The 27,721-nt window shown below is 45.3% G+C and overlaps 1 protein-coding gene across 7 annotated transcripts in view; it reads left to right on the top strand.

Moving 5' to 3' along the window:
- Positions 1-14,940: 14,940 nt before the first annotated feature.
- The window catches only part of LOC138811094 (biliverdin reductase A-like), a 28,632-nt gene continuing 15,851 nt past the window's right edge, over positions 14,941-27,721 (top strand). For 2 of the 7 annotated variants that reach the window (XM_069998650.1, XM_069998659.1), the window contains exons 1-3: positions 14,941-15,313; positions 22,488-22,609; positions 24,569-24,601. In XM_069998650.1, coding sequence (XP_069854751.1) covers positions 14,956-15,313; positions 22,488-22,609; positions 24,569-24,601 — 513 coding nt within the window. In that variant the 5' untranslated portion in view covers positions 14,941-14,955. Of the gene's footprint in view, positions 15,314-16,836; positions 16,863-19,345; positions 19,452-20,740; positions 20,790-22,487; positions 22,610-24,568; positions 24,602-27,721 lie in introns of those variants that run through there. The other 5 variants (XM_069998698.1, XM_069998669.1, XM_069998689.1 and 2 more) reach the window with 5 other exon arrangements.

The raw sequence follows: 27,721 nt of genomic DNA, 5'->3' as shown, positions 1-27,721 counted from the left end.
TGAACACATTCATGTAATCCCATGTACCCAGGTCAAGGCCCAGCTGTGTGGCCACATACCTGATGAAGGAGTTCATCTAAGAGGGGCTTCCAGCAACACAAACTACAACCAGAGAACAAGGATGCCCTCAGCACACTGCTGCCAGCACAGGTCTTTAGAGCCAAGACTTCTCACCAGGAACTTCAGTGGTATTCAGTAAACAGACTTTCAGTATAAGTCTCTTGGCCTGATTCAGGAAGTTTCCTATCTGTATATCTGTATCCATTATATACTAAAGTTGTAAAAGATCATTCGGGGTCAATGCAGCTTATTCAAGTAATTTCCTGTATTGCTAGTTCATATACTTGACATTTGTAAAAATATGATAAACTCATAATGGCATGTACCTGTCACCTCTCTACTATCTGTGAGCAGACCTGGCAGTATCACAGAGAAGATTAGTGTAAAGCAAATTGCTAGAATGAAAGCCTGGGCTTTTACCTTGACATCGCCAAACCTAGCTGGGAAGTTGTGTGTGCTGGTGCTGAGGCTGAAGTGGTAGAGAACATTTTCCTTCATGGTTGCTAGGTTTGGATTGGAAAGCTGAGTGAGGCAGTCCCTGTTAGAAACAAGAAAATGAGTTGATATTGTTCAACCATGTTGGAAAGCAGTATGGAGGTTCCACAAAAGACTGCACATAGAGCCCCCTTATGACCCAGCAATCCCACTTTTAGGCATTTACCCAAATGATCACAAACAAGACCACACTAAAGCTACCAGCACAACTATGTTTATTACAGCATTATTTACCATAGCTAAGATATGGAACTAACCCAGATACCTCTCAGTAGATGAATGAATGAAGAAAATGTGGTATATACACAAAATTGAATTCTATACTTCCATCAGAAAGAATGACATTGCCCCATTTGTTAGAAAATGGAAAGACTTGGAAAAAATTATATTAATTGAAGTAAGCCAGGCGCAAAGAAACAAAGGTCCTATGGTTTCTCTTATTTGCAATAATGAGTATATGTCTGGAACAATCAGAAAAGGTCAAAAAGCTATGTACATATGACCAGATAAGATGATGTTAAGCGAAATGAACTCCAAGATAGGGACACAAGTCGTTTTTTCTTGCTATTGTTTCTAACATATTCATAAGGCACCATGTGATTTTTTGTTGTTGTTTTGTATGTTCCTCCGCCTATTTTCACTGTATTTGATATTGGTATAATTTGAGGAGGGGAAGGGAAAAAACAAAAAGTTTTAATAGGGATACAGGTTGACCCATTGCAACAATGATATGTAGAAGACACTGTTGAAAAACAAACTTTACAATTTAGGCAGGGGTGGGGGGTAGAGGGGAGTGTAGTTGTGGAGGTGGGAAGGAAGAGATGGAAAAAAACAAAGGAGAGGCAACAATCCTTGAAAAGAAATGTACTTACTACCTTGCTCATGTGACTGTAACCCCTCTGTACAGTATTTTCACAATAAAAACTTACTTTAAAAAAAAGAAGAAAAGGGAAGAGAAAAGACAAGACTACTCATTCCAAGTCTGTAGGCTGTAGCCTTTTTCCTGGATCTCAGTTAATAGTCCCACAACCCACTTCACCCTTTGTATCTCACCACGATCTTGACACCAAAAAGTCCTTTTTGATTAGCTGGATTTTTCATAGTTATTAATCATAATATGCTGGCTATTTTCAGTAAATTCTGAAAACCAGAGAAATGATAGTGGTTGGATCTAGAGGAAAATTTCCCCAGCAACCACTGCTTGCTTATCTTCATCTAACTTTGATTCCCCCTGGCATTTGTAAAACACTTCTTTGAAAATGCCAGCCATTAAGACCCTGCCAGGGGAGCTTTGAAAAGGAGAGTTTGTTGTTGTTTTTGCAGTGCTGAGGGTTGAACTCTGGACCTCACTCCTGCTAGGGAAGTGCTCTACCACCAGGCTACATGCCCAGCCTGGGAATGACTTCTAGAAGTACAGTCCTTCGTCCTGTAACACCAGGAAACAAAAGCCAAGCACAGTGCAGACAAAGAGTATTTATGATCAGTCAGATGAGCAAAAGAAGAGGTTTTCCTAGTGTTGGGTGGTACTGTGGGCAATGGGGTTAGAGGCCCTGTGCTGGCCTCAAGGAAGGATCCTGGGTTGTACACCTCTGGCAATGCCTTCAGGCTTTCTGCAGTACCCACTGACCAGATGCTCCCAACTTTTATGTTATTCTGGATCCTGGGAACCATCAGGAGCAGCACTGTCCACAATGGTCAGATGGACTGGCCTTCTCTGTGTTCTGCCTCTCCTATGGTCATCACACAGGGTATATAATCTGGTGAGTGGCCCAGGTGTCCTTATCAATAGATCACAGACCAGTGCCTTGACTTCCAACCACTCCTGCCCTACCCTCTCTCCACCTCCCATGCAGCTGGCACCAGACCAAAATTTACTGGCACTTTAAGAGGTGAGGGCCAGGCTGGTCTCCTCCCTAACTCTAAGCTGTGACCCATTTTGCATATTACCTATGTCCCAGGATCAGATACTTTCCTACCAATCTCCACCAGGCAAAACCAGCATTCTCATGGACCATTACACACGTCCTAACAGGGGAGTGACACAGCTCCAGCTTTGGCCAGACGCTCCCCCGGTATATGTTTTCCCCAGTCTGACTTGTGCTGGTGTTGAGCCATCTCTGTCTATTTCTATTCACTGAGAGAAGAAGGGATTGGGAGATCCTGGAGAGTCACAGTCCCCAGGGATCCTTAAGACAGACAGGTGGTCAGAGAAGCCAATTTCCTGGTCCTGGCCTCACCTCTGCTGGCACCTTCCTGAGTCTACTTCCTCCTTCCCCTGGTATTCATTGGACTTTGAGGCTTCCACCTCCTGACCTTCCTCCCTTCATCTCAGCCCTCTGCTTAGCCAGGACTATTTAACAACTTCATGGGCAATGGCAGTTGAAAGCTCGGTTGAGAAAGGGCTAAGGGTGACCATGTACACTGGAGGAGGTAGGGGTGATGGTCTGAGGTTATCCACAGGGGCCTTGAATCAATATAAACACCAGAGGAGAGCTGGGCGCTGGTGGCTCACGCCTGTAATCCTAGCTACTCAGGAGGCTGAGATCTGAGGATCGCGGTTCAAAGCCAGCCTGGGCAGGAGAGACCGTGAGACTCCTATCTCCAATAAACCACCAGAAAACCAGAAGTGGCGCTGTAGCTCAAGTGGTAGCCCAGGCCCAGAGTGCAAGCCCCACGACCGACAAAAAAAAAAAAAAAAAAAAAAAAAAAGACCAGAGGAGAGAGAAGAAAGATGTCACCTCCTGTGCCAACTGGAGCCTCATGGAATGACAATGATGAACCAATTAACACACCCTGTGAACTCACCTGTCCCCAGAGGCTACCTGGTGAAACGTGAGCTAATAGTCCAGGTGGAATATGGGCACTAGTACAGGAACTCTCTTATGCACAGTGAGAGCGAGGTAGTGACAAGAGCCCTCCCACCTGCCTGTTGCAAGCTGAGAATATGCTGCCCAGGAGACTCAAATATTTGCAAACCTCTCCCCTTAAAATCTTGATTTTTCTGGGTGCTGGTATCTCATGCCTATCATCTTAGCTACTGAGATCTGAGGCAGACAAATCAGTTCAAAGGCAGACAAATCAGAAAGATTCTTATCTCCAAGTAACCAGCAAAAAGTTGAAAGTGGAGCTATGGCCCAAGTGGTAGAGAGCTAACTTGAGGAGAAAAAGCACCCTGGCTGTTGGGTCTTCGTCCGTCCTTGGACAGATGGGGTCCAAGGAAAGGTAAGTGCGAAGTGCAGCTGCTCGCCTGCCCGTTCCCCAGCCTCCCTTAGCCCCAGAGACAATCAGATGCCGCGGGAAGTCAAACCAAGCAGGAACTCGTTTATTAACAGGGAGCATCCCCTTTTTAAAGCAAAAGACTGCGTGGGAAGGGAGGAAATGAACCAACCAATCACTGAAAGGCCATACCTTATCATGCACCTAAGTTTCCATGAGTTGTTTACACACTGAGCCTAAACAAATCCGGCTCTGCCCACTCAACTTCCTCTCAGGGCCATCTTTGCTGCCTGCGTTCCCCACAGATTTCCCCACACCAGGCCTTTAAATTCAGTATTGCCGTGTGTGTGTGTGTGTGTGTGTGTGTGTGTGTGTGTGTGTGTGTGTGTGTGTGTGTGTGTGTGTGTGTGTGTGCTCACATCTGTGTGTGTGTGCATGGGGCATGCACTGGTGTGCACGCACACACACACAAATCAATGTATCAGTGTGAACCTAGCATGTTCTGTGAAGGAGTAATGGTCCCTTCATGATTCCTGACTAGAAACCAGACTGGAGAAGCTATGGTGGGGAATGACAGAGCTAAGGTCTAGTACAAGGAGACAAAATGCACATAAACTCTAGGTGCTAATAAATATCCATTAAAATTATACTTTTAGCCACGTGCTGGTGGCTCATACCTGCAATCCTCACAAGTCAGTAGGCTGAGGTCTGAGGATCACAGTTTAAGCCAACCCAGACTAGAAAGTCCATGAGTCTCTATGTCTAATTATCTACCAGAAAATTGGAAGTGGAGCTGTGGCTCAAAGTGGTAGAAGGCTGGCTTTGAGAAAAACAAATTCAGGGCAGCACCAAGGCTGAATTCAAGCCTCAAGACTGACCAAAAATAAATGAATGAATGAATGAAGAAATGAAGAAATAGGTAAATAAAGAAGATTCTTAATTACTTTGTCAAAAACCCCAAGCTTGAAACCCCTTATGACAAAATGAAGCTAAAACTAGTGAGGTTTGACATGACTATACAAACGATAAACCACGAACTGTCACCATGGAAAGATCTCATTCCACAAGGAGCCCTTGGTACCTCCCTAGAATCTACCCAGATGTCAAATCATGTGTCCCACCAGAACAATAGCATCTTCTCTTGGTTTATCTGTTCCAAGTTATCACCTTTGGAAGTCACACACCTGAGCAACATTATTAGCGTCCTACTGGCTTAGTGAAGACAACAACCCTGATGTGTAGATTGTGATCACAGTTGCCTGGCTTTCTTCAGAAAACTTCTGAGGGCCACTTTAGCTGAAAATACTGAGTGTTTACTAGAAGCTATGGCTATCTGATGGATGGTTAAAGTGAGAGAAAGCCTTGAAATGTCCATCTTCATCTCATTCTGACCCTTTGCTACACTGACCTGTGAGGCAGATCCTACTCAGTAGTGCATGTAGCCACGTCGATCATTTTTTTCAACATCTGTATACAAAACTATTGTCTGTTAGAGCTGGTCTGTGTTTCTTCTACCACACCCAGGCCATACCAGGAGGTCAGGGTATTACAACTATGAGTAATTTGGCTGTTCCCGGGTTCAAGCATTGCTCTTCTGAAAACCTCAAGGCAGGATGCTTGCACACAAGAAGAAAAACATCTTTGACACATCCACGACCAATGGAAATTCACCAAACTCATTAGCCATGCTAATTATTGAACAATGAGCTGCAGACTAGCTCACCATGGTACACTGCTTTATTCCTACAGTGCAAGCTCAAATCCCAGTAAAGAGCTGGGCACTAATGGCTAGCACCCCATAAACTTAGCTACTCAGGAGGCTGAGATATGAGAAACTTGGTTAGAGCCAGCCTAGACAGAAAACTCTTTTCTCCAATTAGCCACCCAAAAGCCAGAAGTGGAGCTGTGACTGAAGTAAATCTGTGAAAGAGAGGAAGAGAGGGTGGAGGATAGGAAGGAGGAAGAGTAAATATTTAGTGTTTCTTTTTAGAGCCTAGAAAAACTTGGAAGTTTCACTTTCTGTTTTCTATTTGGTTTGCATTTTAAGTTATAAAGCTCAGTAGATGTAATCAAAACACACTTAGACAAAAAAGCCAAGATAGTCAAGTGTCAGAGGCTCACACCTGTCATCCTTGCTATCCAGGAGCCTGAGATCTGAGGAACATAGTTCAAAGCCAGCCTGGGCAGGAAAGTCTGTGAGACTCTTATCTCCAGTTCATCATCAAGAAGTCAGAAGTTGATCTGTGCCTCAAGTGGTAGAGCACTAACCATGAGTAAAAAAAGCCTAGGTCCTGAATTCAGGCCTCTGTATGTGTGTGCATGCACACCTACACATACACACGGGTGTGCACCAGATAAAGAAATACGGATCTCTCTTTTCCTTTCTTCTGGTCTTAAGGCTTAGTACAGCCACTTCTGCTTTTCAGGAGGGAGTTGATTGGAGATGAATCTTACAGGCTTGGATGCGTGGGCTAGCTTCAAACCGCTATCCTAAGATCTCAGCCTCCGGAGTGACCAGTTTTACAGGCATGAGCCACTTAATCTATCTTTTCTAGCTAACCTATTAATAATGGCCAGCAGTGCTGTGAATACCTGAACCAATATCTGAGCCTAATGAACCTGCGCTGGATGTCTGCAGACATGGAGGGAGACCCTGAAGGTCAAATTAGCCTCCAAAGAATGGAAAGAAAGAATGGTGGATCAGCTGAAAAGTGAGCGACTTTATTTAGCCCAAAACGTAGGAGCACAAGTTACACAAACGGAAAGGTGAACAGACAATGGCTGGCCCTGAGCATAACCAGAGAAAGCCTGCGAAGAGTGAGTTTTGGATATTCCTTCTAGTAAGAACTGGGGTTTGAAGCCAGACCAGGCAGAATAGTCCATGAAACTCTTCTCTCCAATTAAGCACCAAAAAACTGGAAGTGGAGCTGTGGCTCAAGTGGTAGAGCACCAGCCTGGTCAAAAAGCCCAGCAAGAGCACGAGGCCCCGAGTTCAAGTCCCAATACCGGCGCGCACACATGCACACACACAGGTGCGCCCGCACACACCCGAATGCAGCAGTCGCGGCCCTGTGGGCAGGGGGCAATCCTGGACAGCCGCTATCCCTGCAAACTCTGGTCTCCTGGGAGCAAACCTCCCCGGGCGCGCTGGGCTGGCGGTTGGCGGGAGTTCGCGGCCTAGCCCGCGGTGCCCTTCGCGGTGCAGACCGAGCCTGGGCCAGCTGGCAGGGGGTGCGGACGCGAGAGCAGAGCGGCCACCTGACCCCGAGGGTGCGTGTCTGCGCGCTCAGCCGAGCGGCGGGGGACCGGCGGGGTGCGGCGCTCCGCCACCCGCGTGGCAGAGCCGCGGGGCCTCCACGCACCGCTCCGGAGGGTCGCGGGGGCTCCGGGTGCGGGAACCAGCCGCCGCCGCTGTCCCGAGAGCCCGGCTAGTCTGTAGTTTCCTGGCCCGCGCCGCGGGGTCACTCACCTCGGGCGGGCGGAGGGGAGAGAGGGCGCCCGGGGCCCGGGGAGGGGGCTGGGACCGCGGGTCGGCGGGGAGGAGCTCCGGGCCGGGAGGGGAGGGCCCCCTGTGGCCGGCGGGGAGGGGCCGTAGGGAGGGAGGCGACGGGGCTCCAGGGCGGACCAGGATGGTTCCAAGCCCGGACAGGTGCTGGGGGACCGACCGGGAGGGGGCCGGGGCCGCCGGGACCTCCTCCCTCCCCGCCGCCTCCCTGGACTAGGGGACGATGACCGGGACGCGCCCGCCGAGCTCCGGACTGGGGCGAAGTCTGGGGGCGGAGTGCGGGAGTGGGGGTGCGGTGTCCCGGGCCGGGGCGCAGGGCCGGGGACCCAGACTCCGCTGGCGGGGACCTGGGCTGGAATCACTGCCCAAATGAATGACCTAACAGCTTCAGTGCTGGATGTGATGAGAGGGGAAACAAAGCTGAAGATAGAATGTTTTAACGAGAATTTTCCTTTTCTCTTGTGAGGAGATTTCAGGTAGTTTTCCTTTCCTTTCTCAATTTTTCTTCAAGGATGATTTAGAAATAAGTATGCTCTTTTCAAGTGGATATTTTGGTTCAGCTATTTATTGTTCTTTCTAGTTTTATTGGATTATAAGCAACAAATATGTACCAAAATTTACAATCTTTTTGTAGAGTTTTCTTTATAAACGGAAAATTTATTTGAGATCAATAAAGTTGTGTATTGATATTGCATCTGGTACAGATGACCTGTGATCCACTGTCTATAGCAGACGAATTTTCTATTCTTATTTTAATCTACTAACAGATATTTGTCATTTAAGGTAAAGTATTTTTGCCTAATAATTTAATTCTTGTCTACTTCAATGTGAGGTTAGTTGTGTCATAATGTGTGTGTGTGTGTTGATCCTGGGGCTTGAACCCAGGGCATGGGCACTGCCCCTAAACTTTGTGTTCAAGGCTACCACTTGTGGCTTTTTTGTGGTTCATTTTAGATAAGAGTCTCTTGGACTTTCCTCCACAAATGGACTTTGAACTGCAGTCCTCAGATCTCAGCCTCCTGAGGAGCTAGGATTACAGGCATGAGCCACCAGTGCCCTGCATGATGTCAGTTTTTATCATTGTTGGTGACACACCACACCGGTAATTTACTCCCTACTCTTCTCTCAGGCAAATCTATCATAGCCCCTGCTGGCTTGTCCTATTTCAAGTCCAACCACGGTCCTTTGAACCTGCAATCAACCATGGAGGTACACACACAGGTGCATGCCACCACATCTAGCTTACTGTTTGAGATGCGGTCATGCTAACAGTTTTACTTGCCCTGGCCCTGAACTGTGATCCTCCCAATTGCTGCCTCCCCACTAGCTGGGAATACGTGCATGAGTCTTGTGTCCAACCTCATGTAATGTTTATCAGGCACAAGGAAGGTGGAAGGAGGATGTGAGGAGATGGATAAGAGACTGGGTTGGGAAGGATAATGCATGGCTCCAATCTATGCCTTAGGACCAAGGCCATGAGACTGAATAGCTGGGTCTCACGTTCACAATGAGAAGCAGAAAAAAAACTCTTCCCTTTCAAATATACTTGTGGCAAGCCCAGCTTTTCTGAAGACACAGCTTCAGGTGGACTGGAAGAAACACTTGGAGTTTCAACACAGAAAACTTGTGCTTCAGTTGTGAGATGGGTGTGGGCCACACACTTCATTAACTCCTTCCACACTGTACACAATACAGGAATTCCTGCTTGCAGCTACCTGTCCCGGTTTCATTCTAAGTGTGGGCTGAGCTTCACTCTCATTCTAAGAATCAGATGATTCTTTTGATTATAAAGGTGAAATACAGAGGGATTACAGTTACAGCAGTCAGGCTCTGAGTACATTTCTTTCAGCAGTGTCACCCCTTCCCTCAGGTTCTCTGAGTGTTTGCCCTCATGACTCCCCTTACCCCCCAAGTTATATAGTTAATTTCTTTTCTTTAGCTTGTATCACAGTCTGAGAAGTAATCTCCAAGGAATTTTTACCTTCTGTTCCCATTGAAATCACTAGAATATAGTGGAGGCCAGAGGTCATCAGGGACACAGTCTTCATAGTCCAGCTGCAAAAATAAAAGGACAAACTGCTCACTTCAGACTCCTGATTTCAGTGCACTACAATGGCAGCTACAGTGAAAGGCCTGTGAGATCCCTGCCTCACCATCAGGGGCAAGAGGATGTTATCCTTAAACCGTGTCCTGCTTTGCAAAGACCTTGAAGGCTCCAGGGCTCACAGCTCACAGGCAAGGTGAGTCACAGGACTCCAGGCAGTCTTTCAATCCCTTTTCTAGCATTGGGAGGCTTACATCTGCAGGGAATGTTACCATGCAACCTCCTGAGCTCCATCCAGTATCTATGAATATCTGAAACTGAAATGTGCTTCAGAGCTGATGTGCTCAAGGCTGGCCACTAGCCTCTGGTGTTACCTAGGAGGCAGAAGGAAGTGAGGTCATGGGGACCCACCCTGGAAGGGCGGTTGGGACCTTGGCTTCTCCACTGTGCCATTCCTTCTGCTTATTGACCATCACAAGCTCAACAGCCTCCACACAGGCTCAGACGGGGCCAAGTCACCATGGATGGAAATCCATAAAACCTTGAGCCAAAAGGATCCTTTAGTCCTTTTAGCAGGCTTTGGTCAGGTGTTTTGTCACAGCCACAGAAGATGACAAAACTGGTCGTTTTGGCCTGGAGTCTGTGAGCTGCTTTTTCTCTAGAGATCACAGCTGTTGCTGTGCAATGGGTCTACTTTTTTGTGTGCTACATGTGGAAATAGGTGGCAGAAACAATAGGTTTCTCTGGGAAAGGAAATGGTGCAGTTCCAGAAAGTGAAATCGTGTTTCTAGGGCTAAGATTCCCTTTTATCGCACCTAGCATCGTCCTATGCACAGAGTGGGTGATTGAGTTTGTTGTGGGTTTTTGTTTTTGTCTTTTTTTAAATGTGTAAACTGGTAAATTTTGTGCTTATCTTCAGGGCTGGCTTAAGTGTAACATTGTTTTATAAAACATTTTAAAAATTAAAGGATTTGTTTTATAGTAAAAAACAAAACAAAACAAAAAACACTTAACTCACAAACTCAAGGAAATGAACCAACCTCTCAGTTCCACAACTGATAGCTAAAGCAGCAATGGAAATAAAAAGAGCAGGCCCCAGGTAAAAGTAATTATACTACGATTCCAAAAAGAGTAGATGAAAACAGGACGTAAGATAATATTTCATGAAATAAGATACTAATTATGAATTATAGGAATGAAATTAATTGGAAAAAAATAATACTTGAGAATAAAACTAGGCAAAAGAGAAAAACAGGAGTAGGGGCAGGAATAACATAGAAAAGCAGGATGAGAAAGAAGAGAAGCAATAGAGAAGATCCAGATAATGTGAAATAGCAAAAACAATATGACATACAGCATAACAAAATGAAGAATTTTAGGTTGAAAGAGGAAGAAGCAGCAATGTAGTCACAAGCCTCTCAGTTCAAATTCCAAATCAGACAAAGAGAAAGGAAGGAAGGAAGGAAGGAAGGAAGGAAGGAAGGAAGGAAGGAAGGAAGGAAGGAAGGAAGGAAGGAAGGAAGGAAAGAAGGACAAGAGGGAGGGATGGAGGGACGGAGAAAGCAAGAAAGAGAAAAAGGGAGGGAGGAAGAAAGGAAGGAATGGGGAAGAGAAAGGAAAGAAAAACATAGGAACAAAGCAGGAGAGACAGGAAGTAAGTAAGTAAGTTAGTTAGTTTGGAGGAAAGAAGGAAAGGAAGGAAGTAAAGGTAGAAGAAAGGAATGATGGAACAAAGGAGGAAGGAAAGATGAAGGAGGGCCAGAAAGAATGAAAGACACAAAAATCATGTTTTATAGTCACAGACTTAGGGCACAAAGAATCAAGCAAGCTGATGTGAGCTTACAATTAGATCCAATTTCTGATTATTAAACAGAAATGGTATTTGTTACATTCCAATATATGGAATACAATTTTTGTAAGTGATGTAGGTTGTTGGTTCAAGCAGTTTTATGTAGGAAGAGTGGCTAGAGTATGAAGAGAATGCTTAAAGCATTTAGAGGTACCTAGTACATCACTATATTTGTTTTGTTTTGTTACAAACAATAGTTTGTCTCCCAATTATCTGTAAGATTATTGTAATTTCTCAAATAATTGAAAGTATTGTAAGCAAATGTGACTTCCTTTTTTGTTTCTTTAAATTTGCAGAGCTTTTCTGCTATTCACATCATCAGGTTTGATCACAGTAATATTGTACATGTTCCCAGAGGGGGGCTGGAGAAGAGGGACAATAGAATGTCACTGTCTTGGCTCAAAATCATGATAATGAGAGTTATGGTGTTTAGAAATGCCTAGTTTCTTAAGTCTGATGAAATTTGATTGCTGATATCTTTGTGTCTTCTATGGTATTTGCACTCCCAAAAGTTCTATTTAGAAACAAAGCATGCTTCTTGTATGTACCCAAAGGGGAAGCATCACCAAGTTTTTAGGAAGAAAGCAAAAATACTCCATACTTCAGCCTGGGTGATCCTGACAAAATTCATGTGTATTGCAATTGCCATTCATGGTTCATGTAGATCAGAATGACCAGGGAGAGAAATTTCAACCACATCCTCTACAAGATTCAACCGACAAAGTTACCATCTGTGACTTCTCTATCCCTAAGACACACTTCATGGCAAGTAGCTCGCTGAGGGTGGCTATTTGTCTCTGATGTCATTGCAAATGAACACACATCCACAGGCAAACAAACAGAAACCCAGACATGCAAACAGGCACAGGGAATCCAGTCAGGGCTAAAATTGTTCACTGTCATCAGAGAAGAAATGATTTTCGGCTTTGGAAATGGATGGTGGATGAACTGGAAGTCTACTGTTCCAGTTAGTTGTAAGAGTCATTAGATCATGGTTTGGGATAACCTTTAATATTTTGGTGCCAGTCCTGGGGCTTCAACTCAGAGCCTGATTGCTCAAGGTTAGTGCTCTACCACTTGAGTCACAGCTCTAGTTCTGGCTTCTGGGTGGTTAATCGGAGATAAAAGTCTCAGAGACCTTCCTGCCAAGGGTGGCTCTGAACCTCCATTCTCAGATCTCAGCTCCTAAGTGGCTAGGATTACAGACTTGAGCACTAGTGCCTGGCTAAGCTTCACTTTTGGTAAGGGCTTTGGCTCTTTGCTGATTGTCTTCCAGAGGCTCCAGACACCAACTTAATGGGGTCAGGGTTTTCATGTGTGTACTCCTTTCTAAGCTTAGCTCTAGAAAAATTTCTGGAAACTAGGATTTCTCATTCTTTCAAAAGAACAAAGAAAGGGGTTGGAAGGACCTAGTCTACAATTCCAAAGTACAAAAGGTAATATTATATTAACAGGTGGTCTGTGCATCATCATTACGATGCTTGTATTATAATCAATGGAGCATTAGGAGTTGAGCAATATAGTAAGTGTGATAAGGTTTATATACTGATTTTTTTGCATATACCCCTCATGCTATGCCATATATATAGCCAGTTAATATATTTATATATTTATGTTCACATATACAGATCACATATAAAGGGAGGCTTCCCTATTCCCTGGATCCACAGGTTCAGCTCAATGAAGAATAGAAAATACTAGAGAAAGGTTTTATCCTATTCTGAATGTGTATAGTTTTTCTTTGACATTCTTCTCTTAAAAATGCAATGTGCCAACTATTCACTGCATTTGCATTTTATTAGACATTACCATGATTCACACACATAGGCTATTTGCAAGCCTTATCTCGTTTTACACTATATATTCAGCCTTCAATCCACCCAGGACTGCAAGGAGCCACTGAAGCTGTCTTTATGGTTTGATGCTATTCTGTCCAAATGGAGCATAGCAGAAAAATTTATAATGATCGTTTTCAACTCAGGGTGGCTTTTATGAGATAATCAATAGTGCAGGTTTGCATTTAAATATTTTCAGAAAGGGCCCCCAATTGTTTGACTAACTGCAGAAAAATAAACATACAGCAGAGGGAGCTCCACGGTTGCTCATAGTAAAGGTGTACAGATTTTAGGGCAATTGGTTGGTTGTGGATGCATTATTGTTTGAATGCAAACACTATGTAAGATAAATGATTCAGGAACACTGCATACGTGATAGTCAACACATAGTAAGTGCAGTATATAAGACAGGTTTAGGGAATAATGAGCTTGAACTCAGGGTTTTGCGCTCATTAGGTTTCTTCTTCATGATCTTGTGCCATTTGAGCCAGGCCTTCAGCCGACTTTCTGCTGCTCATTTTGAAGATGGAGTCTCATGGACTTTCTATTTGGACTGGCCTCCAAATTGCACTCTTCCAGATCTCAACCTCCAAAGTAGCTAGGATTGCAGGCCTGAGTCCCAACACATGGTGCCTTTTAGCCTTGAATAAATGCACCTGGTGAAATAAATGTTTTACATGTCTGAAAATATCTGTATTAAAACTGGCCTTAATTCGACTATGTACATGAATTCTAGGGTTACATCTATTTTCCTTAAGAATTTTGAAGGCAGTGCTTGCTCTGCTCATTTTCAGGTTGCTACAGAGAAATCCAAAGCTGATTCCTGATCCTTCATATGGGACCTGGCTGTCTTTTTGAGCGTCCTCACTCTGTCACCCTTTGTCCTGAATTTTTGTAATCAAGTGGGTTAATATGGACATATTTATTACACTGAGCATTTATCGAACACATTCAGTTTACAAACTCCAACTTTGAGTTATGAGTCGTTCTTTCCCCCTCCCTTGGGAGGGAGGGTGCTTGATCTCCTTCCCCTTGGCTGTTTACAGCTGGCACTCTATTATAAGACATGTCTCCAGCCCAGCTTTTTGCTAGTCATTTGGACCTGAGTCTTGAGAATATTTCATTGCTGCTCTGGTACAAAATCCTCCAAACTCAGCCTCCTTAGAAGCTAGGTGTATAGGCATGAGCCACCAAGGAAGTGAGTTCTCTTTCTTGCATTCTTTTTGTTCTACTTTCTGAGAGATTACCTTGGTGATTGTCTTAAGGTTTTCATTTCTAGCACCATGTTTTTAACTCAATTTTTCCTGTGTACTGTTTCATATAGTATTCCATTTTCATTGGAGTCCATCTTCTACCTCTCTCAATATATTAAAACTCAGGGCAGAAAATGGTTGATGCACATATATGACATATGCATAGATACCATGTACGTGTGTCATTAAATGACATAGGTGAATTTCACATACATATACCACCACTCTTACTCTGAGAAGCCTTCTCTGCAGTCACCGGCTGTGGGAGGCCACACTCCTCATATTGCACCAGGGCAGGATATAAAGACCCTTGAACCAGAAACTTCATTCCTTCTGAAAGAGGATGGGACACATCCATCCCAGGGGACCACACAGAGGCAGGCAGGCACAGGGCAAAGAGGCTTATTAGGGCAGCCATATTTCCCCCAAGAGGGAGCACCTGGCCTGGGTCCCCATCCAGGTAGCAAGGGGGGTCTGGGGATGGGAAGTGAGGCAGGTGGGAGTTCAGCTGGGTCTGGGCCGAGGGAGGGAGGGGCCAGCGGTATGGGCGGGGCCCAGGCGTGGGTGGAGCTGAGCCCAGGTGAGCAGCGCACTAACACCTTGGTTGCTCTGGCAGAGGCCTCTCAGGGGTTGGTCCCCTGACCACAGCTGCAGTTCCAGCCCCAGGACCCGGCCGCCGTGCGCCCAGCCTGCCATCCATGAACGCCAGGACGCTCAGCACAATCGGGCCGCGCTCAGCTCTCAGGGGAAGTGCCACGGTGCACCCGAACGAGGCCCGCAGAGGAGCAGCGAAGGAGAGGCGTGGATGGCTCCCGAGGGCCCGAAGAGGACTCGACCCGCTCGGCCTCTGCAGAGCCGCGGAGCTGGGAGCTCTATTTGTGGGCTCCTCAGCGGAAGAGGAGGGGCGATCCCGGGAGGAGGAGGCGAGACTTCCGGTGTGGGGCCTCCGCGGGCTAGAGCTGCTCTTCAGTCTCTGCGACCAGCGGCCTTGGTTAGGACCCAGCGGACGGGCCTCTGGGCCTGGGCGCCGAGGCTTCTCCCTCTCTGGAGGAAAAGGTTGGCCTCCTCCCACCCTCTTCCTGTTCCGCTTCCTGCTTCTCTCCCTTCTCTCCTCTCTGTCTTCCTCCTCTCCCCTCCCCTCCCCTCCTCCCCTCCTCCCCCGCCCTCCCCTGCCCCTTCCTTTCCTGCCCCCCTTTCCTCTGCTTTCCCCCTCCTCTACTGCCCTCCCTCTTTGCCTCTTCTCCCCCTCCGCCCCACCCCTGCCCTTCATCCATGCCCCTCTCCCCTTCACCCTTTTCTCCTCCCCCTCCTTTCCTTCTTCCCTTCCTCCCTCACCTTCCTCTCCTCCCTGCCCTCTTCTTCCCTCTCTGCCCTCTTTCTTCCTCTCCCCCTATTAAAATAGCCTGCCATTAAATTCTGAGGCCCCCAAATGGTGCTTTTACAAAGAATTAATAGACACTAATCATATTTTAAGATACTTGAACTATAGACTATATGAATAGTTTTGAGAGCAAGTGCACAAGTAAAATTAGCATGCAAAACACAAGAAATAAACACACACACACACACGAAATGGCATCTGTTCATAGCTGTTCATTGATCCACTATCGATCTTTTACTAGTTCAGTTTTCAAAGACAAATTAATGTGGTTATGCCTTACATCAAGTTTGTTGTCTTTTTGTAGATAATACTTTATTAGTGGATTGCAGTGGTAGGTCATAAAGGACAAGTATGTCGTGACAGAGTTATACATCAAAAAAGTACTCCTTTACATTTTAATAACCTGTACATTTTTCTTGAACATATTTAGCCAGTATTTTTTTTTCTTCTGAGAGGAACATATTGATATCTCTAAATCATGCTTTAATGTCTGACAGAGGTGGGGGGGGAACCTTTTTTTTCTCTGAAGCGTCATATGTATCATTTGAAGTCCACACAAAACCACTGATGCAGTCAGTCAAGACAGCCAATGAGAAGTATGAAAGGAAAGTGCCTACCCTGTACCACATGATTTTGTAGGCTTGAGCATAGATGCTCCTCACTCCTACCAGGATCACTGACTGACAAATAGTTTTCGAGCATATTCTGAGTTAACTTAGCATGTTTCATTTATGTTACTGTGCAGAATTTTGACAATTGTTCCCTCTTCTTCAGCAAAATGATCATAATTATTTATGATTTTGGTAAGGATCAGCTTCAACTTCTGTGTCAAATGTCCAAATTGAATTTTTAAGAATCTTTTTCTAGACTTCACATATGTTTTAAAGTAGCCTTTGGTTTATGGTCACATGGTTGTATTTCATATCTAGGCATGAGATTGTAAAAGTCCAAAATTATTTTCTTGTGCAAAATTGGAAGGTAAATAGCTACTTTTTGTAACATGTATTTTTTTCTTTTCTTGAGTTTCTTTTATAAAAATGGACATCCACAAAAAGTAAAAAACAAAACAAAACATAAATTTAGTCTGAAAAAAATGACCACACTTCTCTTAATTTCACTTCTAAAGGAAAAGATGGAGCTATGTCTACACTGTTCAGAAAACTGAATAAGTACTTCATTCAGTGTTGTCCAGAAGCTCCTCCTGCCATAGAAGATGCATAGAAGGTCTTGTAGAGAAACTTGAACTGCTTTGTCATGTAATTCTACTTCCACTCGCATGCCTGGTAATATGAGCTTCTGGTCTGACTTTTGTGCTACTATTATCAGCAAGAGACTTAATAATACACTTTTTGTTTATTTGTTCGTTTGTAATGTGCTGATACTAGGTCTGGAACTCAGCCTTGTGCTGTCTTTTAGCTTTTCTGCTCACGATGAGTACTCTACCACTTGAGTCACAGCTCCACCCCTAGATTTTGGTGATAAGAATCTCAGAGACTATCCTGCCTAGGCTGGCTTTGGACCATGAACCTTAGATCCTAACCTCCTCGATAGGTAGGATTACAGGTGTGAGCCACTAACCCAGCTAGCCAGTCTTTTTAGTCAACTAAATATTGAAAGTATTTGCCAGAGCAAGCATGGTGGTACATGCCTGTAATTCCAGCACTGAAGAAGCAGAGGCAAGACAGTAACAGATTCAAGACCAACTTGGGCTACCTAGCAAGTATCAGGCCAGCTTGGGCTGTATAGTGAGACCCTGTCCCATCAAACCCAAACAACAGAAACAGTTGCCAGGATGCCTTTCCTGGTAGCTTCAACTTTCATGCTTGAATCAGTTTTGTTTTGTTTTGGTTTTGGTTTTTTGTAGGGGCAAGGGAGCAAGCAGAGATATTTGGAATGCAACATTGGTGACACAGATTTATTTTGTGTTGTATGGGAGGCTCTTGGTGATGGATCTATAGGTGGGCTGTTTTGCTAAAAGGTACTATAGCTTCATAAGAAATACCTAGTCTTCTGCCCTAAACATTAGGACAGTTGCCTTAATTATGTTTTTAAGATAAGTTTCTACTTGCAATATTGAAAACTTGGAAGTAATCCTACTTTATTATCCCACATTATTGGAATAAATTCTGCATCCTTTTCCTACAACAGCAGGTATCTTACAGGGAAATTTACACTGTTTCTGAATAATGTATGATACGATGATTCCATGTTTTTGGGGTCTTTTATTGAAGTATAAAGAGGTATTGCACCTTACTGTAGGCAAGCTTTACAGATAATGGGTAAAATACAAAGGTTCATCTCTACCCATATTCTCTCAGTACATTAATGACATCACATTTTGTGCAAACCACTGATACTGGAATGTCCTGAATATTTGGAAATGTATCCACAACCGGAAGTGAAACTACACTGTCATCTTCCTTTTTCTCTGACTTGTATTTTGTTTGTTGGTTTGTTTGTTTTTGGAGAAGAAGCAACTTGTGGCTCTACATATCCTTGAGAGCTCCATTCCACTTCTCCATGTCTTTGGGAAGAATTTTCAATTTTTCAACATATTCTTAAACAACACTTAAACTTGTCTATTCTATAAAAAATAAGTCCAGAGTAGCTGAAGGCGCGGGGTGTATGCAGGCAGTCATAGAGGCTTACAGCTCAAAATCCTAATAATGAGGGGCATATTGGGTCTCTGGGCATTGGGTTGGAGGCTTATTTCTCTGGGCTTTAACCCAGAGAAGCCCTGGTACATGACAGCTGCCTTAATTCTGGGCATCCAGCAGCAGTGGGAAGTGGCAGCAGGCTGAAGGAAGCAGCAAGAGGTGGCACCTATGAGTGTGCCAGTTCTCTTACAGGCCTCAGGGATGAACCCTCAGCCTAGAGCAGTAAGTATTCTAGCTCCTAAGTAAAGGATGCTGGGATCCTCAGCCCTAGACAGCAACTCATGTTATAGCTCATGGTCCTAGGGTGCCTGAGACCCTGGCCTTAAGGCTTGGCCGCTCTCTGTGGCTCTTGCAGTGACACAGCTCACAGCTTCTCATCTTCTGATTATCACGGCCCTCTGTCTCCACTCCCTTTGCTCCCTGGTGTTTCTTCTTTGGCCGCTTTCTCTCTGCAGGTCTTCAGCTATTTCCAGTGTTGTCACTGTCGCTGCTGGGCTAGTGGCCTTTACACCTCTGCCGCTGCTGCCACCACTACTCCTGCAGCTATGGCCTTCTCTGCCACTGTAACTGCAGCTTCTGCTATTGCTCTCTCCATGTTACCAGCTCAGCCTGCTCTACTAAGGAGAAAGCAAGATCCCTGGGAAGAAGACTTCTATTTGGCCTAGTGTTACAACAGCAGGGGGTAGCAAAGGGTAGTGTCTCCCAGCTGACTTGAAAATTCAGCTAAACAACTTAATTTGTACAGCCAGAAGGGGAGTGTGGCCAGGCTGACTGCACCCATCCCAACAGACTTTCATTCAAATGAAGGTGAGGTAGGGGTTCTCCTTGTGTTTGCATAAATCACAGGTCTTCTTGGGCCACCAGGGGAAGTGCACCTGTGGAAGGGAGCCTGGCTTCAGGTTCCTCTAGAATCCACTGGACTGTTTTGTGATGGCAAGTTTCCCCCCCACCCCCCACCCCAGATGTTCTCAAGATCATATTTACATTCTGGTTTTTTTTCCCCTTAGCTTATCACTTCTACCTAGACATTCAGGACCTTACTCAGTGTAACCCTTCCTCAGGTGGCTTCACAGAAATGTCCAAAAACAGGCCAATGCATGCTGGATACTGACTCCCCTGCTTCTGCCTGAGATGCTTCCAAAACTACATCCTCCAGGTACTCTCTCAGAACTATCTCCCTAACATGTTTTCCTCACGGCTTGCACCAGTGCTCATAGTATTTGTTCAGTTCATATTAACATTTGAGGGATGGGCTTGGTTGGTTATGATGTTGTGGGCTGAGAAAATAAAAACCACTAAACATTGTATCCAGTGTATTTCCCAGAGTGTTCTGGAGTTGGATGGAGACATGGGATTAATTCTGGCCACAAGTTTATAAAGCCTTCAGATTACCCATAGAGGGCTGGGAAGGTGGTAGAGTGCTTGCCTTGCATGCATAAGGCCCTGGGCTCGATTCCTCAGCACCACATAAGCAGAAAAAGCCGGATGTGGCACTGTGGCTCAAGTGGTAGAGCGCTAGCCTTGAGCTGAAGATCTGAGGGACAGTGCCCAGGCCCAGAGTTCAGGCCCCACGACCAACCAAAAAAAAAAAAAAAGAATTTTCCATAGAGGCAAGAAGCTCAAATTGGAGCTAATGTGTGTAGTTTTATTTTTTTTAAATTAGTGGCTAGTAATTATACAAATGGGTTTCATTGTGTTTTAATTTTTTTGGTTCTGGTATTCATATAGAATAGTAGTACATTAAGAGCATCTTGTTTACTCAGAGTGTTTTCATATTCTCTAAGTTATCACTGGTAGGGTCAAAGCTCCATTAGCAACCTTTCTACAGGAAAGTAGGGGAGAAAGATAAAACTAAATAATTCATATAAAAGTTTCCCAAATCTTTAATCATCCCAGTCTTCCAAATTATTCTGGCAAAGGACCATAAATAGACATCAACATCTCTGAGACCTCAAATCAAACAATTGTGACATTTCCGTAAAGTAAATTTAGGGAGGCAATACCTTCAATTAAACATGCTGCAATAGAGCAAAATGAGTTTGTAAATAATTTGTTAATTCTGTGAATCAGTAAAGTTCTGAAAGGATTCTGGCTGGCAAAGGATAGCACGAAACTTCAATGAATAGTCCCTACAATAACAATTCTGAGATGCATGTGGTATGGTCTGAATATCAGTGTCGTACAAAGTTTGGAGATTGGACCCTAAAACCCCTCATGATCAGATTGAGAGCTGGGGCTTTGGGGAAATGTTAAAGTCTTGAGACCCATGAGTGAGACTGGGACCTGTTAATTGGAGAGAAGAGTCTTACGGACTTTCTGTCTTGGGTGGCTTCCAACTTTGATGCTCAGATCTCAACCTCCTGAGAAGTTAGTACTACAGGTGTGGGCCACCAGTGCCTGGTCATAGCTATGTTTTCTTTCTTTCTTTCTTTTTAATCTGTCGAGGGGTTTGAACTCTGGGCCTGGACACTGTCCCTCAGCTCTTCAGCTCAAGGTAAGTGCTCTACCACTTCAGCCACAGCACCACTTCCAGTTTTCTGGTGGTTTATTGGAGATAAGAGTCTCACAGACTTTCCTGCCCAGTCTGGCTTTGAACCGTGATCCTCAGATCTCAGTCTCCTTACAGGCGTGAGCCACTATTTTCTTATGGTTTAATGCATTTGAATGGGAATTTTCTGTGTTTTGTGACCTAAAGCAACTATTACTATACCCCTAACCTACCACAAAGTACTTTAAGCTGAAGCAGATGATCACTCAGTACAATGGGATGTTCTTACACACACAAAGAGAGTCAGAACTGAACATAAGATATACTATCACATTCCTGTCATAACATTCCAAGAATTTTGGGGTGTGGAGTTCACATGCTTAATCTCTGCTCTCAAGAACTTGTAGGGTCCTTCTCCCAGACTTCCCCAAAGCTCTTCTGACTCAGCAAGTTATCATCAGTGGATTTTGCCTAGCCAGCAACCTTTGTCCGGTACCACAATTTAGCATTTCATTTGGAGGAAACACCCATTCTCCATGTCTTTCACTTAAAGTGCTCACATGCTCAGTCCCTAGAATTTGGCTTGTGACCTAGGCCTTGCCAGTGAGAAGATGACTTTTTTTTTTTTTTTTTTTTTTTTTGAGAAAAGGCTGAGAAGCAGAGGGTAGGGTTGAGATATAAATGGAAGCCACTGGGAAGGTTTGGATTAGAGAACAGCAACTGACTTAGAGGTTCAAGGTCAGTCTGGCTGCTGCATGGGGAAAGGTCTAGGAGGACAGCACTTGTTCGCCCAGTGAGCTCCTTCCCATAACTCAGCACGCTCCTTCCCCTCTCCACAGCTTAGCATGCTCCCTTCCTAGGCAACACTAGGCCTATATAGTAAAGGCAGTAAATAATTGGCCTCCAACCCCCTTGGGATGGCACTTCTCTGGGGCAGCTACCACCATAGAAGGCAACAAGAGCACCTTAGAGTGACCTTCAGGCCTGGGCAGCTGCAGGGCCCCTTACCTACTACTTGGGCAGCAGCCATAAATCCTAGTCTGCCATGACGCCCCTGGTCCTCACATCCACACCAGGGTCTCCACCTGCTAGCCCTTTCTGTCTCCTCCTAAAACTCCTACGTTATTTAGGTCACCTCAGACAATAGCCAACACTTCTTCTCACTTCTCCCTTTCCTGGCAATAAACCTTTCTTTGTTTTCTGTACCTGGATGACTTTGTGGTTTTCTGGCAAAATATGATATACTCTTCACAGCACTAATTCCCCAGCGGGGCGATGACAGAGATGAGGTAGGAAATGATGGGACCCTGGGTACATGAGGAAAGCCCAGTCAAGGGAATTCTCTGACTACCAGGTGGGAGGAGATACCCATGAGTGAGCAGGTCTTAGCCTGAGCAGCTGGGAGAACAAGGTTACCCCTGAGATCTTGAATCCGGGGCACAAATAAGGCCCTGTTAGGATTGTAGAGTAGGAGTGGGACTTGAGGGAGGCCCTGCGTGGGGATAAAAACTTAATGTCAAGATACAAAGCCTTGCTTTCTTTCCCAGTAGCCAAAAATAAGCAGTATGTGTATGGGAGCGGGTGTGTGTCCTGGGGCACTGTCCTGAAGCTTTTTCCTTCCAGGCAAGCATTCTACAGCTTTAAGCCACAGCACTACTTCTCCTAGTCAAAAACAAAACAAAATGAAACCCTCCTCTTCCTTAGGTGTCTCCGCCCAAAGAAAGACTGCAGCCAATGAGAACCCGCCTACCGCCCAGTCAGCAACTTGGCTGCTGCCAGGTGGGCAGGTCCGGAGGACAAGTTGCACCTCGACTTGGTGGCTTAGGGTAAGGGGTCGGGGGATCCGCCAGCCCCTGGGTAAGTGCACCCTGCAGGGAACCGTGCACACTCACAGGGATCGCGCCCGCGGGGCTCGTGCGCTCCCCGGTACGCTCCCGGGGAGCCGATATGGGCGCGCCCACGGCTTCTTGCATGCTCCCGGGATCCAGTGCACTGGCAGGGTTCCTGTAAACTCACTGGGATTGAGCTCTAATGTAGGGATCGGGCGCTCCTAGGGGTCGGATAAACTCTTGGGGATCAGTTTTTCTAGCAGAGATCCGTGCGCTTTGCAGGGCGGTGCTGTTCCGGTAGGACCAGTGTGCTACTGACAGCATAGGCCCCAAAGCCCTGGCAGCCTTCCCACCAGCTGGGTACTGTCCCGCCCAGCCCTGACCTTGCTGCCTAACTACAGGCTGAGCACCTGGGAGAAGCCACAGGCCTGATCCAACAGTGAGGGGCTCGATCAAGTACAAAAGAAAGATATATTAACACATTAAGTCTGTACTTTTTTTTTGTTTTTCAATTTTGTGGAGGCCCTCTGCCTTTCTGGATGCTGTCTGAGCTCAAGACTAGTGTCTACCACTTGGTCTGCAGCGCACTTCTGGCTTTTTTCCTGGCTAATTGATCAGAGTCTCACAGATTTTTCTGCCTGAGCTGGCTTTGAAAGGTGGCCTGCAGAACTCAGCCTCCTGAGTAGTTAGGATTGCAGGCAGATAAGAACACCTGCCTCCGGCTTGTGCAGAATGTTCACATTCCTTGGGCCCCACTGGTGGGTCTAGCAGTTCCTGTTTTCCTGTATCTCCAGGCTGAGAAGAGCTAGAGTTGCAGCAATAGGGTCCAAGGTTATGACCTGGCCTTCTGGAGTGGGAGGGTAGTCCATAGGAACACATGTGCGACCCTCTACCCCTTCTTTTCAGCTCAATTTTGAAATTGAATTGTGCATTTTCTATCATCATTTTCCTTAATTAGCAGCTCTTCTTAAATATGGGCACATGCTCCAAGTTTAAAAATATTAGAAATGTATTCCGTAGAATAATTGGCTTCATATTAGCATATTATCTCATTTCCTTCCTATTAAGTGAAGACCCCTTTCAATAAGAGGTAGAAGCTTTTGTAGTGAGGCTGAGGAGGATACTGAGGGTGTGGAGCAAACAGGCTGGGAGCAGAAAGAGTGGCTGGGAAAGAGTTGGGGAAAGGAATGGCTTTTCTTCGACATAGCAGCTCTGAAAATGAATGCAAAGTCAATTTTTATACAATTGTAGTGTTTCCTCGAAGGGGGTGGTTGACCTGTGTAATGACCAGTTGAGTGCCTGAGAAAATGCAGATTCTTAGCCTCTTCTCTACTCAACACAAGACCTTCTGAACTAGGAACCATATTTCGATAAAGCTGGCCTACAAGTGCACTGAAGTTTGGTACTACTGCTGTGCCATCGTGGACTGTTTACTTCTGTTCCTTCTCTCTCCTGTGTCTTTTTCTCTCCCCTTTTATCCACTGGATCCTCTGACCCCTGGCTCACGTGTTTGTTCCTTCCCCCTTCATGTGAAGTAGTCCAGCATTGTTCTTTTAACATAGTATACTCAGCTAGGCAAAGGAAAAAAGGATGACTGTTTCTTACTGCCTTGTCTCCAAGGCAGTAAGATGAGACACTGGCATTTCCAATCGTCATCTGGGGGAATATTTCATTTCCATGGAGGCCTCATGTTTCCAGCTGTCTTCCCAGAGAAAGATGGACCTCAGGATTTGGGCATCTTCTTTTGGAGGAGATGTAATTGATGTGATAAGGGAAGTTTACTACCATCAGCCTTAGATTAGAAGATCCCAGCCTGAGTACCAGGGGGCTGAGGTGGTGAAGACATCTGGGGAAGATGGGACTGAATAGGAGAGAAAGTGGGGACTCAGGAGAGAGTTAGTATAGGGTTTGGAGCAATGTCAGCAGGAGCCTGAACTACTGCTTTTGTCCTCACAGGCCCTGAAGGAAGAGATCAAAATGGATGCGGAGGTGAGTCTTTTACCACCATCATAACATGCATGCTGTGTTTGCAGCGCCTCTTCTTCCTCCTTCTAAGGGTATTCCCTTCCCCCTGCAGAGCTCTCAGAAACACCAGCACAAATGTGAAAACATCTGGCCTGTCATCTGCTGATGTACACATGTTTCTGGGTGATAGAGTAGGAATTAGGCCCCTCTGGGTTCTTATCTGTGTCCATTCACCTTCAGTTTGATTCAGACTTTTCCACGACAGCTAATTCTGAAACAACAGTCAAGAGCTAGGGGTGGCCCAGGCAACAAGGACCAACCAGTCGTGGACTGGAACCTCCCCAACAGTGAGGCCACGTAAACCTTGCGTCTTTATGCCTTGGTTATCTCAGGTATTTGCTGTACTGATGGAATGCTGCCTCTGAACAACTATCACCACATGCTTTTTGAGTGACTACTGATGCTTTGTGCATCAGGGTTTGGTCTGTGTCCTGCTCACTACCTTTAGCTCTTTCTTAGCCTCCTTCTCTCCCTTTTCTTAAGTCTGTGTTCCCCAGGTACTTCTTGTCCTACCCATGATCTTGTGCACTCATCTATTTCCACAGCTTTCTTTTTAGGCTGTATGTTTCAGGAAGTCCTGAGTGGATCTGTTCAAGCAGGTCTTTCTCCATATAGCCAGGAGCCAGTTGCTTATCCTTGCTGAATGACTCCATAAGGACCCTGATCTCATGACAGTGCAACCTGGTCTCACTGTGTCACCAGACCAAAGTTGGCTTCTCAAGGAACTCACTCCAACTGGTAGTTAACAAATATTGGATGCCTGCTCTCTCCCTGAGTTCACCAGTCATCAAAATTTGTGTCATTCCACACTATGAGTCGCTGTAAATTCAACTTGGATATGGTAATAAACCATTACAGATATGGCACTTTTGTTCATGGATCACTGCTGACAGTTGTGGCCATGGATACATCTCAACATTGTTTGCTTCTGATGTTTCATCTGCCTCCTCTCTTTCCCACTTAATTCCTTGCTTAATCTCCATGCTCTCCCTCCTCTGGCCCTCCCCTCTCCTCCAGCACAGAGGACACCCTCCTCCAGACTGTTGGCTGCATTTCCCTGTTGTCCATGGAACTCCTCCCATGTGTGTTTATGTTTGTCCCCTTTTCCCCATCCCTATTCCCACCTTGACAAAGACAGTTGTCCTCATGTCTTACATATTTTCCTTTGAATAGCTGTATTTTTCATGAAAATGTTTTTGGTTTTGTGTCAATAACTTTTAATGTGACAAAATGAAACTAGTATCTTCTGTTGGTACAACCCATGCATATAATCCTATAACATCAGATTGTAGCTACAATTTCCCCAAGGTCCTCATACATGGCTACAACTGTGCTATTTACTGTGCTATTGACATCATTCAATTTTATTAATATCATTTTCCATTTTCCCATTCAGTTAAGCACTATACAATCCACCAAGTTGTGCTTGTATTTCCTCCTCTCCACAAGCTGCTGAGCAGGATGTTATTGACATCTGTGTTCTGTAGATGAAGAAAGTAAGTGTTACACAAATTTCTGTAAGGAACAACAGCAGGGTGCTAAGATACAGATGAATACATTTGGTCATGTCCAGATCCATCTAATTCTGTCCATCCAGTTCTCCTGCCATTTCTGCTGGGTGAAGGGTTTTCTCAGAGCCCTCCATCTGGAGGGGACATGGCCCTCTCGTCACTTCCATCATTGTTATTTCTTTACCTCCCCTTACCTTCTGTCCTCTCACTTAAAGCTGAGCTGCCTGCTTGCTTTGTTCCTCAGTGTGTCCCCATGGCCTCTAACCTGATGCCTCAGATACACGTGATCCTCATTGAATGTTGATTGACTGAAGGGCCGGACAACTCCCAGACTGTTGAGTAATCCAGTAATCCAGTCCAGGGTTGTAGTAGTCAGTGAAAATGTAGAGGAAGGAAATCACATGGTGGAAATTGTCAAGAAAACTTGCTGACTCACATGCTGGCTGCAGGGCAAAGGACAGAGGATCCTCAGCAATAATCAGCCCTTTGCTCTCAGAGAATGATTGCCTAAGGAATGACTCTGGATGACAAGCATTTCAGGCTGATAGAACTCCTGTGGCAATGAGTCTTTGCACAGAAATTGAGAAGATTGTTAGTTAGGTGGGTGAAAGGCTGGAATTCAGCAGAGCATGAAGGCCTAAATGAGGACAAGACAGCCTGAAGAAATTCCCAGTTTATGTTGTGTCTTGGAACTGGATCTGGTGGAGGGAGTGGCTCACAGCTTAAGGTGTTACACTGCAGCCTTTCAGCACAGATGTGGTCATGGCAGCCTGAAGAATGGAGCTCCCCACTCTGGAGTCATGGGAGAGAGAGTGAAGCAAAGAGGCATAACCATTGAGTTTAGGGAGATGTGCTCACCTGTGGGGCAGGATGAGGAAGGAACAAAGTATATGTAAAGAAAACCTCAGCAGCTCGAGGTGAGACAAGATGAGGAAGGGGTGGCTTTAAAGAAGAGCCACTGGAGTGTCCAGTATTTATGAGGTCCGGGAACATGTGGCTGAGGATCTCTGGAATGTGGCAGTGGGGTTTGGATGCCCTGTGGACCACATTCCTTGCTGAAGCAGAGCAGTATGGAAATGAAAGATTGCATTGGGGTCAGTGGAGTGAGAGGAGACCAAAGTCAAACCCACATGCATGAGGAGTCAGGGTGATTTGGGAGTAAGTTTTGGTTAGGAGATGGTGAGAGACAGATAGTTCCAGAAATGGAGCAGCACATGTCTTCTAGCACATAGGAACTCCAGGGAGGAGAGTCACTAGAAGCACTGCCAGCTCTGGTGTTTTTACCTCTGAGCACCCTTCAGTTATCCACACCTATCTTAATTAGTTGTTTATGTATTTAAACATTTCTAAATGATAAAAGACTTCAAAATACTATGAGGATTAGCCCTCCTCTTTCTCCTACCTCTGTTTTTCAGTTACCCAGTATCTCATGCTCTTCCTGCATTTTGTTCTCCAGTGGTATTAGTTTCTTCTTGGTCAACCTTTCATAGAGATTATAATTATATACACATACGCTTCCCTTTATCCACTTACTTTGTGTGTGTGTGTGTGTGTGTGTGTGTGTGTGTGTGTG

This window comes from Dipodomys merriami, unplaced genomic scaffold (genome assembly GCF_024711535.1).
Source record: "Dipodomys merriami isolate MVZ:Mamm:240054 unplaced genomic scaffold, mDipMer1.0.p SCAF_104, whole genome shotgun sequence".
In the NCBI taxonomy this organism is placed as follows: Eukaryota; Metazoa; Chordata; class Mammalia; order Rodentia; family Heteromyidae; genus Dipodomys; species Dipodomys merriami.
Note: the sequence above shows the minus strand (reverse complement) of the source record. Positions and strands in the feature narration are given on the sequence as shown.